Source organism: Plectropomus leopardus, chromosome 12 (genome assembly GCF_026936395.1).
Source record: "Plectropomus leopardus strain MGB_pleo_1.0 chromosome 12, ASM2693639v1, whole genome shotgun sequence".
Classification (NCBI taxonomy): Eukaryota; Metazoa; Chordata; class Actinopteri; order Perciformes; family Serranidae; genus Plectropomus; species Plectropomus leopardus.
Genome location: NC_142187.1, coordinates 22,392,413 through 22,405,327, shown reverse-complemented (window position 1 = coordinate 22,405,327; position 12,915 = coordinate 22,392,413). Strand labels below are relative to the sequence as shown.

The following is a 12,915-nucleotide window of genomic DNA, read 5'->3' as shown; positions in this document are numbered from 1 at the left end:
AGAGTCACTGTGTTAATCATTGTGAAGAGGCCGTTTATATCTACATAGGGAACCGGTCCTTGTTTATGGAGATTGCCAAGTTGCACCGCCATGTTGCTGCAATGAGCAGCACCGGAGTTACACTGATTTGTAATGTGAAACTGCTTTAATCAGTGTTTTACCAGTTTAAACCACACGGTTAGTTTGTTTTGGAGAGGAAGGGTAATTAGGCTTCCGGTAAAAACCTCCTGTATGCCTGGATCTCAAGTTATTGGAGAAAAACGATGACCACTCATAAGCATGTGATGAACGAGCCGCCCACAAAGACAGGCCAAACAATGTCAGAGATATACTGATTTGTCATGTGAAACTGCTTTATTCATTTTTTCACGAGTTTAAATCACTGAGTTGGTCTGTTTTGGAGAAGAATGCACATCTGTGGATAATTCTGGTCCCGATAAAAACCTCCTAAACAATGAACACTGAAGGAAATCTAGCCGGGAGAAGCTTAAGCTGGTTGCAACCTGCAGTTCACCACAAGACACCATCAAATCACCCTAAATCTTACACACTTGAGCTTTAAAGCAAAGACTGATAAATACACTTGCACTACGAGCATTAGATTTTCTACTAAGAAAATGTATTCATGCCAAACCAAGCCATACCAAAGTGAACTTTTTACCTGTTCATGACCATTGGGCTCATTCCCATGTTGTTCTGAACCATGACTTTGTTGATACCTTTCAGGGCAACCATTTTAGCTTTCATGATGGGGTCAGTGATGGCATCAAAATCTGCAAATGACAAATAAATACATCATCAGAAAAGACTCAAATATTAACCTACGCAGATGACGAGAGTTGTGGCTTAAATAAATTACCAATGTTTGGGAAGAAGGAGTCACTGGAGCGCTGTCGTATCATGGCCTGCATCTGCCTCTGCTGCTGTTGCTCCTGCCTCTCCTGGTCAAGGAGGTCCTGCAACAGAAGTGGCTGCTCCTCTAGCAGAAGAGGGCGGTGTTGCTGGCCGTGTTGACCCAGTGTCTGGTTCATCGCTGCCTGCTGGGCCTGAGTCATACCGCTCTGGTCCACTCCGGAGGCTAGCCCCACCTGGTGGTCTGCCACAAAGCCAGTCATCGAAGCCTCTCCTGCAGGGGTGGTGGCGTCGGGTAATGTAAGTCCGGAGGTATGCTGAGTGTCGGTGACTTGGTTCTGCTGGGCCAGGAGGTTACCTCCTTGATTGACAGATTCAACGATTGGATTTAATGACTGCTCCTCAGGCTGCTGCTTAACAAGTAAACTGGACAGGACTGGGGTGGAGTCAGAGAGCACTCCCTGCTGGTTGGAGGTTAAGGTGTTTCCAGTGGCTTGCTGGTCGACCACATCAGGGGGTTTCTGACACTCCTTGACCTCTGTTTTAATTTCTTGCCCAGGTGCCAAAGAAGCAGAGTCCTGACTCACATTGGCCTCAGGCTTCACTTCAGCTGAAGACTGCTCACCTGAAGCCTCTGACTTTGCAAGAGCAGACTCTGAGGTGGATGACGCTTCAGTTTCTGTGCTTGAGTTTTTGTTAATGTCTGAAGTGTCTGCATTATCATCCATAGGATCACTGAGATCCAGCTCCTCATTAAACATGTCTTTCTTGATGTCATCTAGTTCAGGGTCTGTATAAGCAATGATGTCAAACTTCCCAGATGTTAGGAAGTCATCAAGGTGTAGGTCATTTGTCTCTAGATCCAGATCTTTGCCGTCTTCAGGATCCAAATTCAGGTTTTCCAAGTCGGCATCCACCAAGTCTTTTACCTCCACATCCTCAAGATCTTTGACTGCTGATTCTTCTGCATCCAGTTTCTCCTCCACGGCTTCACTGCCAGACACTGAGACCGGCTCAGTCTGCCCAGCAGGGGGTGCAGTCAGGATCATAGATGCTGCCATGTTCTGGGTCTCATTTGAAGCTGGCTGGCTCATGGATCTCATCAACTGAGATTGTTTGAGTGTGTTGTTTCCTGGCATTTGGGCTTGCTGATGAAGATTGTCCATGCTGGCGGAGAGCTGTACGTGGCCAGTGTGGCCGGCCATGGGATCTACCATCCTGGGCATCTGATTTAAAGGGAACCTGGAATCCACTGCACCTGGAAAGCCTGGTAGCCTTTGACCCTGCAAGCTGGGATCCATATTGCCTCCTTGCATGGCACCAGGGGGAAACGGCATACGTGGCCTGTTTTCTACTGCTCTGTGTCGTAGCTCAATGAAAGGCTGGCCCATGATGTTGTGCTGCTGCACTGGCATACCGCGTGGTGGGAAGTGCTGGGGCAGCCCCATAGGGTTGCCTCCCATGGTCTTTGCCATTTCAGCAGACATAGATCGTCGCATTTGTGGAGGGACATCCTGCATTGGGTGTTGCCCCCGGGGAAAGAACTCTTGGCCATGAGGTCCAAGAACCCCAGGTGGAAATGCAAATCTAAAAAAAAAAAAAAAAATACATGAATAGAGAGGAAAAGCATTCCTCGTAGAGATGTCTTGATTGGATCGAACGAGTCAGTATCGGGCCCATACAGTGCATTTGTAAAATTATCAGTTATTCTGAGAACGTGCCCTGCCTCATCCTTTGTTTACGTCCGCCATCACGCAGGTGTCTTAAACGTAAAGCATGATTTGCAGCACATATTCAGGTTTTTCTGTAATACTACTACTCCAATAAGTAGATTTTTTTTGGAATTAATGGGATTAATTTTTTTGTTTTTCATTTTCAGTGAACTAGTTTTAATCTACAGCTGAAATAAGTGGAACTGTGACCGATTTTTATTTGTTGTGACTGGGAATGTTAAAGTTCAGCTATAACTCTATTTTGAAGTAGAACTAATTATGTTACCCATTTATAATATTCGGTACTTTAATACAATGCTGCACTAAGTGGATTTGAGAGCAATTTCTGAAGACACAATTTAGTGTGTTTACTTAAAAAAAAAAAGCTGTACTGAGTGGATTTGAGAGCAATTTATAAAGACATTTCAGTTTGTTTACTTGGTTATTTCATGGAAAAAATCTTCCAAATGCTACATTAAGTGTAATTATAATAGCCATATTTTTTATTTGTTTACTTTGCTAGTTTGTAAAAGATAAAATAAAACAGTAATCAACTCTTAAGGAACTGTATGGATGCAGACATTTCTTGTATTGCACTGCAGAGCTAGTAAAGTGTAAAACATATACACTGGATTGATTTTAATAACTTTAAAGTACTTGAAGTGTGAATTGTGCAGCTGCATCATCCAGGTAAATACAAGTATCGGACCAGGACTAGGTATCTACAAATACTCAATGTCAAAAGATTCAGATTGGGATCGGGGGCCAAAAACTGGATCAGGACGTCCCTAATTCCTAGTAATGTGTGGGTCTCTGCCTGGAGTAATGTGTCTGTGTAATAAATACATAAGATCTAAAACACAAAGATGTAATACAAAGGAATAATATCACACAAACCTTGGTCCCTGATGTCTTAAATTAGGGTCTCCAGGATGTGGGCCCCTGGGGATTTGTCCCTCATTAGGGAAAGGGACACGCTGATCGCCTGGAAAAGGTCCAGGAAACCTCATTGGCCCTCTCATGGGTCCTTGCCCAGGATAAGGTGGAGGAGGGCGGTTGAACATTTCCCCCTGCTGCCCTGGCCCCTCCTGGGGCCAGGGTCGTGGTGTTCCTGGGGTTATGTTGCCAGCAGGCTCCTGAGGGCCCCTCTCCTGTCGAGTAGCACTTCTCTGTTGCTGCTGCTTGAGGATTAGCTCTCTTATTCGTTGTCGCTACAAAACATAAGTACACACAAATGTAAGCCTTTTTTTAAGACTACAACTATAGCTCACATACACACAGTATTACCTGTTAAATCAGATTGTCACTTCATTTTGGCCGACTTAAACTCCACAGCTAATGTGTAGCAATGCAAGTCAAAGGTCCCTTTTTCCAGTAACAGCCATTGCATACTTTAAATTTTATTTTATCTAGTTGTTTAACTAATTTCCATTTTACCCTGTCTCACTACTTTTCCCTGTTTTAATAGTTTTTAAATCTATTTTATTTAATTTGCATCATTTTTACTATTTCACCTGCATTAGTCTTAAATTGTAAAAATATTTTTTGTCTCGTTATGTTCATACGGTCGACAGTTGTTTTTCCTATTATTATTGGCTTGTCAGCCATCTGTGAAGCACTTTGAACTGCACTTACTTCTCTGAAAGATGCTATACAAATAAAATCAGTGGGATTCATTGATTAAAAACATCGTTAATATAAACAAGCTAAAATAAGGAAAACACAAGCACAAACACAACATTTCAAAGTAATGTATGAGGGACTGTATGTATAATAGAAGATTAACAGTGATATTCATGTACCTGTCTGAGTCTTTCCTCACTCTCAGCCAGAGCGACGCCCTGAGCCTCAGAGGAAGCACCGGGCAGCTGTGGGTTGTTGGACACTTGGCCTGGGTCTTGAGGGACAGTTCCATTGTTACCCACACATGACTGATCTTTCATTTCCATTTTCTCTACTGATTGTGGACGAGGGGTCATTGGGGCTTGCTCGAATGGGTCATGGCCAGGTGTCTGACTGGGTCTTCTGGCGGGTGACTGAGTAAATCCATCCTCTGAAACACTTGGGTGTTTGGGTGTTTGAGAGCCAGGATGAGGGAAGGGCTCTTGAAGTCTGCCTTGAGGTACAGAAAAAAGATCCTGGCTTCCCATTGGCCCTTGCCTTGGCCCCTGTCTGCCGAGTCCATCAAGACCAGGCCGTGGGGTCCCTGGCGGCTGGGCGTACGGGTCATTAAGCATCGGTCTGGGGGCCCCAGGCTGGGAAAACATGTCACTACTCCCCGGCCTCGATGTCCCAGGTGTGCTCGTAAATGGCTCTATTGGCCCCCTCTGGCTACCCGGTGACTTGGAAAACCTCTCTCCCACAGAGGGCCGTGGAGTACCTGGTGGCTGAGCATAAGGGTCCACTGAGTGTGAAGGCGACATCCTCTGTCCAGGGTGTGACTGATGAGTGAACTGGTTCATCCCACTGGGGCGAGGAGTAGAAGGAGGTTGTGAGTAAGGGTCTGATGATGTGTTAGGGGTGTTTGAGGACTGGCCATAGTTGTCATGTGGACGTGGGGTGCCGGGTGGTCGGGCATAAGGCTCAAAGAAAGGGCGAGTTTGAGCTCCGGGTTCATTGATGGCTCGTTGGCTGCCTGCAGACTGAGAGAAAGGGTCAGCAGCTGGCTTGTTGGGACCAGATGGCTGAGCGAAGGGGTCATACGTGAAGTGGTCTGGCCTTGGAGTGGAAGGTGCATGAGCATATGGATTTCTAGACATTTGAGTCATTGGTCCTGGCTGAGCGAACGAGTGCACCTGAGGGTGATGCTGGCCCATTCTGGGAGGACTGGTGAAGTTGTCATTCCCAGATGGTCTTGGGGTATGTGGAGGCTGGGCATAAGGGTCATTCTGCTGATTCTGGGAGAACCTGTCAGAAGGATGTGGACCTGGTCTGTTAAAGGGATCCTGAGCTTGAGGAGGGGGCATAGGTGTTTTGAACAAAGGGACCGAGCCAGATTCATTGCTTCCAGGGATTGGTGTTAGTAAAGGCCTTGAGTACGGGTCAGACAAGATCATCCTGTTCTGAGCCATGCGCTGATAGGCCTCGTTTCGTATCATGGGCCTTGAGTATGGGTCTCTGCCTGGAGAACCCATTGGGGGTCTTCCTTGAGCAGCCTGACTGACCCTGGGGGGACCCATGGGCTTCAGGAAAGGGTCCATATCCCCAGTTGGCCTTGGGGTGTCAGGAGGTTTGGCATAAGGGTCACTGCTCATAGATGTTGGAGAACCAAAAGATTCATGAGCAGGTGAGGGCCTCCCTCTGTCCTGCTGCTCCATCAAGGATGTGGGAGATTTACCAGACTCCACAGGCAGTCTGCGACATGTATTTGGCGGCCTTGGGGTCCCGACCATCTTAGCGTATGGGTCCCATGGTGAAGAGGGCCTGGAACCAGAGGAACCTGGTGAGAATACCTGTGGGGACTGAGGTTGCGAGGAGGGGCCAGATGGAGGCGGTGGAGGGGGTCGTAGGAACACATCCTCTGGGGGACCTGACGTCGGCGTCCCTGGTAGCTGCGGCCTGGCAAAACCGTCTTTAGAACTGAGCTGCTGCATGGGGGACATGCTGCCATTGCTGGGCTGGGAGGCCGGGCTCTGGTTGCCGCTGTTGTTGCCGTCTCCCTCTGACTGGCTGTTGGTCTGCTGCTGCTGTTGCTGTTGCTGCTGGAGTTGCTCGTTCTTAACTTGCTCCAGTTTCTGAGTGGCTTCGATTTTGGCTTGCTGTTTGCTTTTCTGCCTCATTTGCTGTTGGAAGGACACAGTGAAAAAAGCGGGATTAGACATCACAAAAAGGATGCAGCAAATATCAGCCTCATGCCAAAAATGAACTGGACCTACTAACCACCAATGTCATCAGGGTTAATGTGGAGGATAGTGCAGATGTTTAGGGAGCTTTACTAAACCCCCACTTCTTAGCTGTCTTAATATAAAGTGGACCTGCCGCTGCATTCCCTGACTTCATTGCATACACTCTTACCTGTCTAAACTTCCACTCTTGTTCATGCTCTGACTCTTTTGGTTTCAAAGGGTCTTTAAACAGCAGTTCTGTGTCTAGTGGTATGTTGGGATCAAACACCTCAGGGGGCTGTTGCTGTGGGTGGTGCCTCTTCACCGTCTCATTCGACATCTGGACTTTGTTGATGCGCAGGGCTGCTCGGTTATCTCTTGCCTTTTGCTAAACAGCAAATCAATGACAGTTGCAAAACAAAAACACATCAAAAATAAATACTTAATAAACACAAGATTGCAGAATTTTTTTTACACATGCAACTTTTAGTATTTTATACAAATGTGATAGTGAAGAAATGTTACTAATGCTACTGTAAAAACAGGTGTGTATGTAACATTTAATTCTCTTTCATGGCATTTGTTTCAATATCTCACTATAATATGTGGTGGCTTCAGTTAGCAGGCAAGTTCATATTACAAGATGGTGTCTAGCTTCCCCCACAAGTCCAACTAACTGACAGAGGACTGTATGCTCAATACGGCATGATGGATAAGAGCTTTGACATTCAAATTTTACAACCTTCTTAGCACCCTGGTAGCTCACCGGGTAAAGTGCATACCATTAGGGCTGAGTCCATACAGTAGCAGCCCGAGTTCGGCCGGGGACCTCTGCTGCATGTTATCCTCTCTCTCTTCCCTGCCTTTCCTGTCTCTCTTTGTCAGTATCAAAATGATAGAAGAAATACCCAAAAAATCTTTAAAAAAAAAAAACTGTTCTTTTTTTTTTTTTTTTTACAACCGCCTACTTTATATATTGTAGACCAAGCAGCTTCAGCACCAATATCCCACATGGATACAACTCAAAATTAGGGCTTTTGCAATAACTGCAATATTGCTATACCGTACTATTGACAAGCCAACTGCAGTTGATGGCAAACAACTGCCATTGCATGTTTTTCTTTTTTTTTAATGACGCCATTGTATTATATTGCATGATGAGATGCTTATCCTCTATTCTTTGCTGAGCTGCATGTTTGGCGTTATTTTATGGTAACAGAGATTTGTTACCAGAGATTTGAGAGTGTTTTTTGGGTAAAACACTGCTTTCTTCACTGTCATTTTTTTACCTAGCTGTCTAATCACAGCGGAGGAGGGGCGGGACTAATACCACAAAGACCAGCCTTCATATTCTACACATACAAGTGCTGAACGACAACAATAACGGAGGAGAAATAAATACAGAACCCACACAAACCGGTGGGTCCTTCCTTAGAGAAAGAGCCAGCCATCCGGAGCAGGTATGCTATCTTGTGCTAACACCTTTACTTTGGTGGTTATTCCATATTATAGCAATCAGACACAACAAAAGTGCCTCAGCTGAAAAAACACCCTACTCCTTATTGCCCTGCTTTGTTCTGAACAATGGACAAGTATTTAATTTGCTTCTTTGTTACTTAAACAGCAACAAAATACCTAATAGCTCATTTACAAAGGACTAAAATGAGGATAAATTAATTGGCAAATAAAGGACAAAAAAAACCCCAACACAAACAGGGCACTGGAAATAACTTTATGTTGGTGGTTTGGGAACACTGATACACTGTTACACCAGCAGTGTGAGTTGCAAAGTTCAAATATGCACAAAGAGTAGAAAACGTCTGCCTCTTTCTCTTTCTAACCATATATATCCTAATTGTAATCTAGCAAATTAAAGGGAGGTTCAATCCTCATTGGCAGGCAGTTGACACTTGGTGGTGACAGTGAGAAAGAGGTCTCCATCTCTGAGGCTAAGGTGGTTTTCTAACCTACAATAGGAACATGCCTGGAAAAGAACTCCATGGATGTTAAATGTAACATATAAATTTGATTTTGACTAAATTAGGCAATATATCACTAATATTGTCAAAGGAATAGCTGTTCTATGGTACAGGGTTATCATTTTTACCCACACCATTTAGTAACATGACCTCTTTGTACTGTATATGCATCACACGGTGAAGGTCATCCTGTTACTGTAAGTCAGGTGTCTTAACAGTTGGGATGTTTAAGTGGGATATCAAAAGTAAAGCCATGAAAGAGAACTTCCACCTTGTAACCAGAGTTAAAATACCCTTACAATCACAAATACAGGATACATTTTTTAATCAAGACTAAGTATTTGAAACTGGCCTCTGCTAGATAAAATTACTTCTAGTGAACTTAATTACTGAGACCATAGTGAGTTCTAACACTGAGCAGGCCTTCCTATGTTAATTAGTTCATCTGTGAATGGCCGGATTTCAAATTGCATTGGCAAGAGGCAAGAGGCCAGATGCGATAAAGGAGTCTGCCTTCTGCATACTAATATGTCAGTGCAACTAGTAGTGACAGTGTGATGTCTGGCAGGGTTCAAAGTGTTATGGGCTTTTTTAGACAGTTCAAGAAAATCTGCAAATTCAACAGTGTGAGTGATCTTACCACATATGGGGCCCTGTCTTGTGAACTAGCTTTCCTCCAAAGTTTTGCAATTTGCTTTACTCTTGTAGACCAGTCTGTTGAAAGAATAAGAGGAAATGTCATGCCAAAAGTCTCACATAGCATAAAAGGTATTTTTTTGTACTGACACTGCAGAGGGCACATCCAAACAAATACCCAGAGATAAACAGAGATAACAGCAATGATGACAAAGGGGGAAAAATTATGTTAAAATTTACAAACCTGGGTATTCTTCTTTGAGGTTGGGGAAATTGACATTGGTATAAAGGACGGGCGCTACAGTGGCTAGTTCTCCAAGTGTCTCCTCCTTCTCCCACTTGAGTGTACTCCTTTGGGCATTTGACATGGCTTCAGTCTCCCCCTCAGGCAGAGATCCAGGGGGTGTGGGGCCAGGGCCATGGACAGGGACAGGGGAGGGCCATGGACCAACTGCGTCTCGAGGCATCTGATTAAACTTTCTATCCCTTTAACAACAAAGGAAAAAGCGCTCACCTTTAATCACAACACTCTGGTTTTGCTGAGAAGAAAGAAAAATCAATTTTGGAATATTTAACAGTTTAAAGCACAATTCAGACTAAACATTTGCAACGAGGTGAGTTGAAACATGTAATTTCTTGCAATCTGCTTTGTCTGCTACAATCTTAAAAACCTGCCAGTTTACACAAATGCGACTAGACAAGAAAGTGTATTGTCTCTGGAGCAACAAGTCTCGTCTGTATTTCTGCTCTGATTCCCAGATTTTCAGGATTATTTAAAACATTTTTTATTATGGAGTGATGAAACAGCAAAAAACATTACCAAAAAAGCTGGCGCTTCAGCTGGACAACATTCAGAATAAATATGCCACAAAAAAATAACAATTAATCACTCACTGAGCAGTCTGTGTGTAACTGCAATGAGCACACACAGCGAGCAGCAGCAGCAACCCATCATCTGACATGCTGTCTGAAGTCGTTTCGACTTGGCCTGCTGACTTCGCTACCTTCTAAGGTACCTTCTAAAACCAGCCACTGGTGATTTGACAAGTGTAGTCGCAAGTGATACGAGGCTTGAGTCAAGCTGAGACTGGTCAGTTTACACCACTGCAACTTTTCAACTGGTTTTGTCTCATTCGTTTTACAAGAATCTTTGGTCTGAATTGGGCTTCAAAGCAGGAAGCAGTACATTACCTTGGATTGTCAGTGAAAGGCATACGGTTAAGGGGGGAGAAATTTTCAGGGATGCAGGGTCCTGCTCCTGGATTTGTTGGGAAGCGTTGGTTTGGTCCCATCAAGCCGTTGATCATTGGCATCCTCGGAAACATGGGATTCCCTACAGACATTAAAAGGTGCATTAGGTGTAAATATTTTCAACAAACAACAGTCAAATGCTACTTCTGACAACGACAAGGTGTTTGATGATCTACCTGCGTTGGGGTGAGGCATACTGGTGCCAGGTGTGGCAGGGAGGGGCCCTGGACCCGGGGGGTGAGGCACCTGTGGTGGAGGTGGTTGGCTCGTGCTGGGGCTGAGGACTGCTGTGAAGAGATCCTCCACATCTTTGCCCTCCAGCTCTGTAAGAGAGTGCAACAGAATGATGTGAGAGCATATAATGTGCATTAAGGTAGGGATAAAGGTGAGTAAAATCAACAAACTGCAGTGAAAAAAATAACTAATGCTGCCTTTATTTATTCTGAAAGACTATGTGACAGTTGTTTTTGCTTTTACGTCACTTCAATTTATTTAACTAACTTGTAAACATTGTTTAGTTAAACACAGGGTGCAATGCAAGGACTTTACAAGGACTTTTCAGGCTAAATTTCCAACAATTCAAGGACCCAACATGGCATAGTTTGAGACACTGCAGGATTTGCCTAAAAACAATACATGGTCAGTAACCAAGAATTCCTGCATAGTATACCTTCAACCACAGGGGTGAAATATGTTATCGATGCAAAGTAAAAATATTGAGATTTCCTTCATTTTGAGATTTCTTCTCTGTCGGTTCTTGGCTCACGGTTTCGGCTTGGGCTGCTGATCTTGTATATGTGGGTCGGGTCAGGTTGCGGAACTAATTGGTTATACGTGCAGGTGGCAGGGAGGGTGTGGTATTGCATGTTGTAGTTGATATTCAGGAGAGGGTCTTTAAAATCAGACCTGTGCAGGAATCTGTCATGATTTACACCCCCAATTAAAGAGTTACAAAACTGATAATTTTTATGAGAAGCACCACACTTAACAGAACCTCACTCGCAATTAAACATCGCCTGTTTACTAATTCAAGTAAAAAAAAAAAAAATCGAGAACTTCTAGAATTTCTATTCTTGTGCAAAATATATATAAGCACTTTTACCAATCCATGTCTTTTTATGTATATTTTCAAAAACTTTGGCTTTTGTTTTTAATACTCAAATTCACAATCTTTCGAGGATTTCCAGGACCTGTGGGAACCCTGAAAACACTAAACTGTTGTTCAAGTGCTGTAACAACACCACATTGAGAGTTCATAGTCACATTATTTAGTGTAGGAAAATGAATTTTGCAAAAAAAAAAAAAGGACATTACAAACCTGGAATTTTGTAAAGTTTGCTGAGAATTGATTCTAAAAGAATGAAAAAAAACAGAGAAAACATAATTATTCATTCTGTATGAAGTTTAAAAATAACAGTGTAAAACAGCTGAAATCGTCAGCGTGTCTGCTCTCCTGTACTGACCATCAGTGACCATCTTGTCCAGCTCTGGACTGAGAATGCCGTCCAGGGGTTCCTCAGGGAGGGTTCGAGGTGTCCTTCGGCCGGCCTGCGACTGGGGCGCCACTGGGGAACTGTCTGCCAGGGGCCCGATGTCCAGACCAGCTGTGAAAACACACACAGACATGCAAAAACAAATCATAACACGCACACAGACAGACATACACACAAAGCGACAAAGGCAATACCAAACAAAGAACGTGATTATAAATATAGACGTGAAGTAAGAACATGTTTATTGTCTTAACAGCCGGAGGAGTGCAATCAAAACTGAACAGTATGTGACTACAGCTCCTCAAGGTCCCTGTGTTGCTTAAAAGCAGTGTTTTGGGAACTGTGAAGAAACAGATATGTCACACTAATTCTCAGTAAAGGTAAACAAACACTTTAATAGAAAATATTACCCTGGCCCATCAATTATGTGCTATTGCTTTTTTTTTTTAAAAAGAAGTAAGCAGTGCAACATTTATCAGCTTTTAAATTGTTGATCCAATCCACAAGAAAGCACATTTCAATAATCTGGGTTAGTGCCCTGCTAGCAACTTCTATCAAAGTAATGATAGATTTTCTATCTATAGGCCCTGACACACCAAGCTGACTACAGATTGTTGGTCAATGTTTGGCTATGTGTGAGCTTCTCTAGTTTTTGAAGTGTTTCCCGCAATGTTGGCACTAGTGGGTCCTTGACAGCTTTTTCTGGCCAATTCAGCATGTTGAATTGGCCTTGGAGCTGCAAGAGCCCATCAGTGAAAGAAATCACTCTGACTGGCAGTTCAGCCTTAGTGCAAGAAAAGAGAAACGGAAGGGAGACGAGCAAAAATGATGAAGGTCAAGAGGGCGTGAAAGCTAAGCTTGTTATATTAGAAAAGATTATGTTTTGAGCCATTAAGCTTCTCAGCAGAAATTGTTCGTAATTGTGTTATTGTTCGCCACAGCTCAGTAAATATTATTTGTTCTTCCAACATTGGGATGTGTCAATCTGTCCCTCCAACATTTTGCATGCTGTTTTTGTGATTGTTGCTGCCCGAAATACCTGATTTCAAGGCAGCTTTGCTAAAAAATTGTGACGCATATTGCAATATTTTTAGACATTTTTTTCCATCATAAGATTTTCTATTTAAAAAAAAGTAATTAACTACACAGGACACTCATCATGATATGA

The 12,915-nt window shown here is 43.6% G+C and overlaps 1 protein-coding gene across 9 annotated transcripts in view; it reads right to left on the bottom strand.

Annotated features, from left to right (window-relative positions):
• The window catches only part of kmt2cb (lysine (K)-specific methyltransferase 2Cb), a 90,415-nt gene that overhangs the window by 17,004 nt on the left and 60,496 nt on the right, over nucleotides 1-12,915 (bottom strand). For 8 of the 9 annotated variants that reach the window (XM_042497366.2, XM_088085531.1, XM_088085530.1 and 5 more), the window contains 11 exons: nucleotides 11,718-11,858; nucleotides 11,573-11,605; nucleotides 10,431-10,577; nucleotides 10,195-10,336; nucleotides 9,248-9,489; nucleotides 9,008-9,081; nucleotides 6,579-6,776; nucleotides 4,367-6,346; nucleotides 3,462-3,775; nucleotides 860-2,439; nucleotides 662-773 (listed from right to left, as the gene is read on the bottom strand). In XM_042497366.2, the coding sequence (XP_042353300.2) occupies nucleotides 662-773; nucleotides 860-2,439; nucleotides 3,462-3,775; nucleotides 4,367-6,346; nucleotides 6,579-6,776; nucleotides 9,008-9,081; nucleotides 9,248-9,489; nucleotides 10,195-10,336; nucleotides 10,431-10,577; nucleotides 11,573-11,605; nucleotides 11,718-11,858 (4,963 nt within the window). The remainder of the gene's footprint in view (nucleotides 1-661; nucleotides 774-859; nucleotides 2,440-3,461; nucleotides 3,776-4,366; nucleotides 6,347-6,578; nucleotides 6,777-9,007; nucleotides 9,082-9,247; nucleotides 9,490-10,194; nucleotides 10,337-10,430; nucleotides 10,578-11,572; nucleotides 11,606-11,717; nucleotides 11,859-12,915) is intronic. The other variant, XM_088085534.1, reaches the window with a different exon arrangement.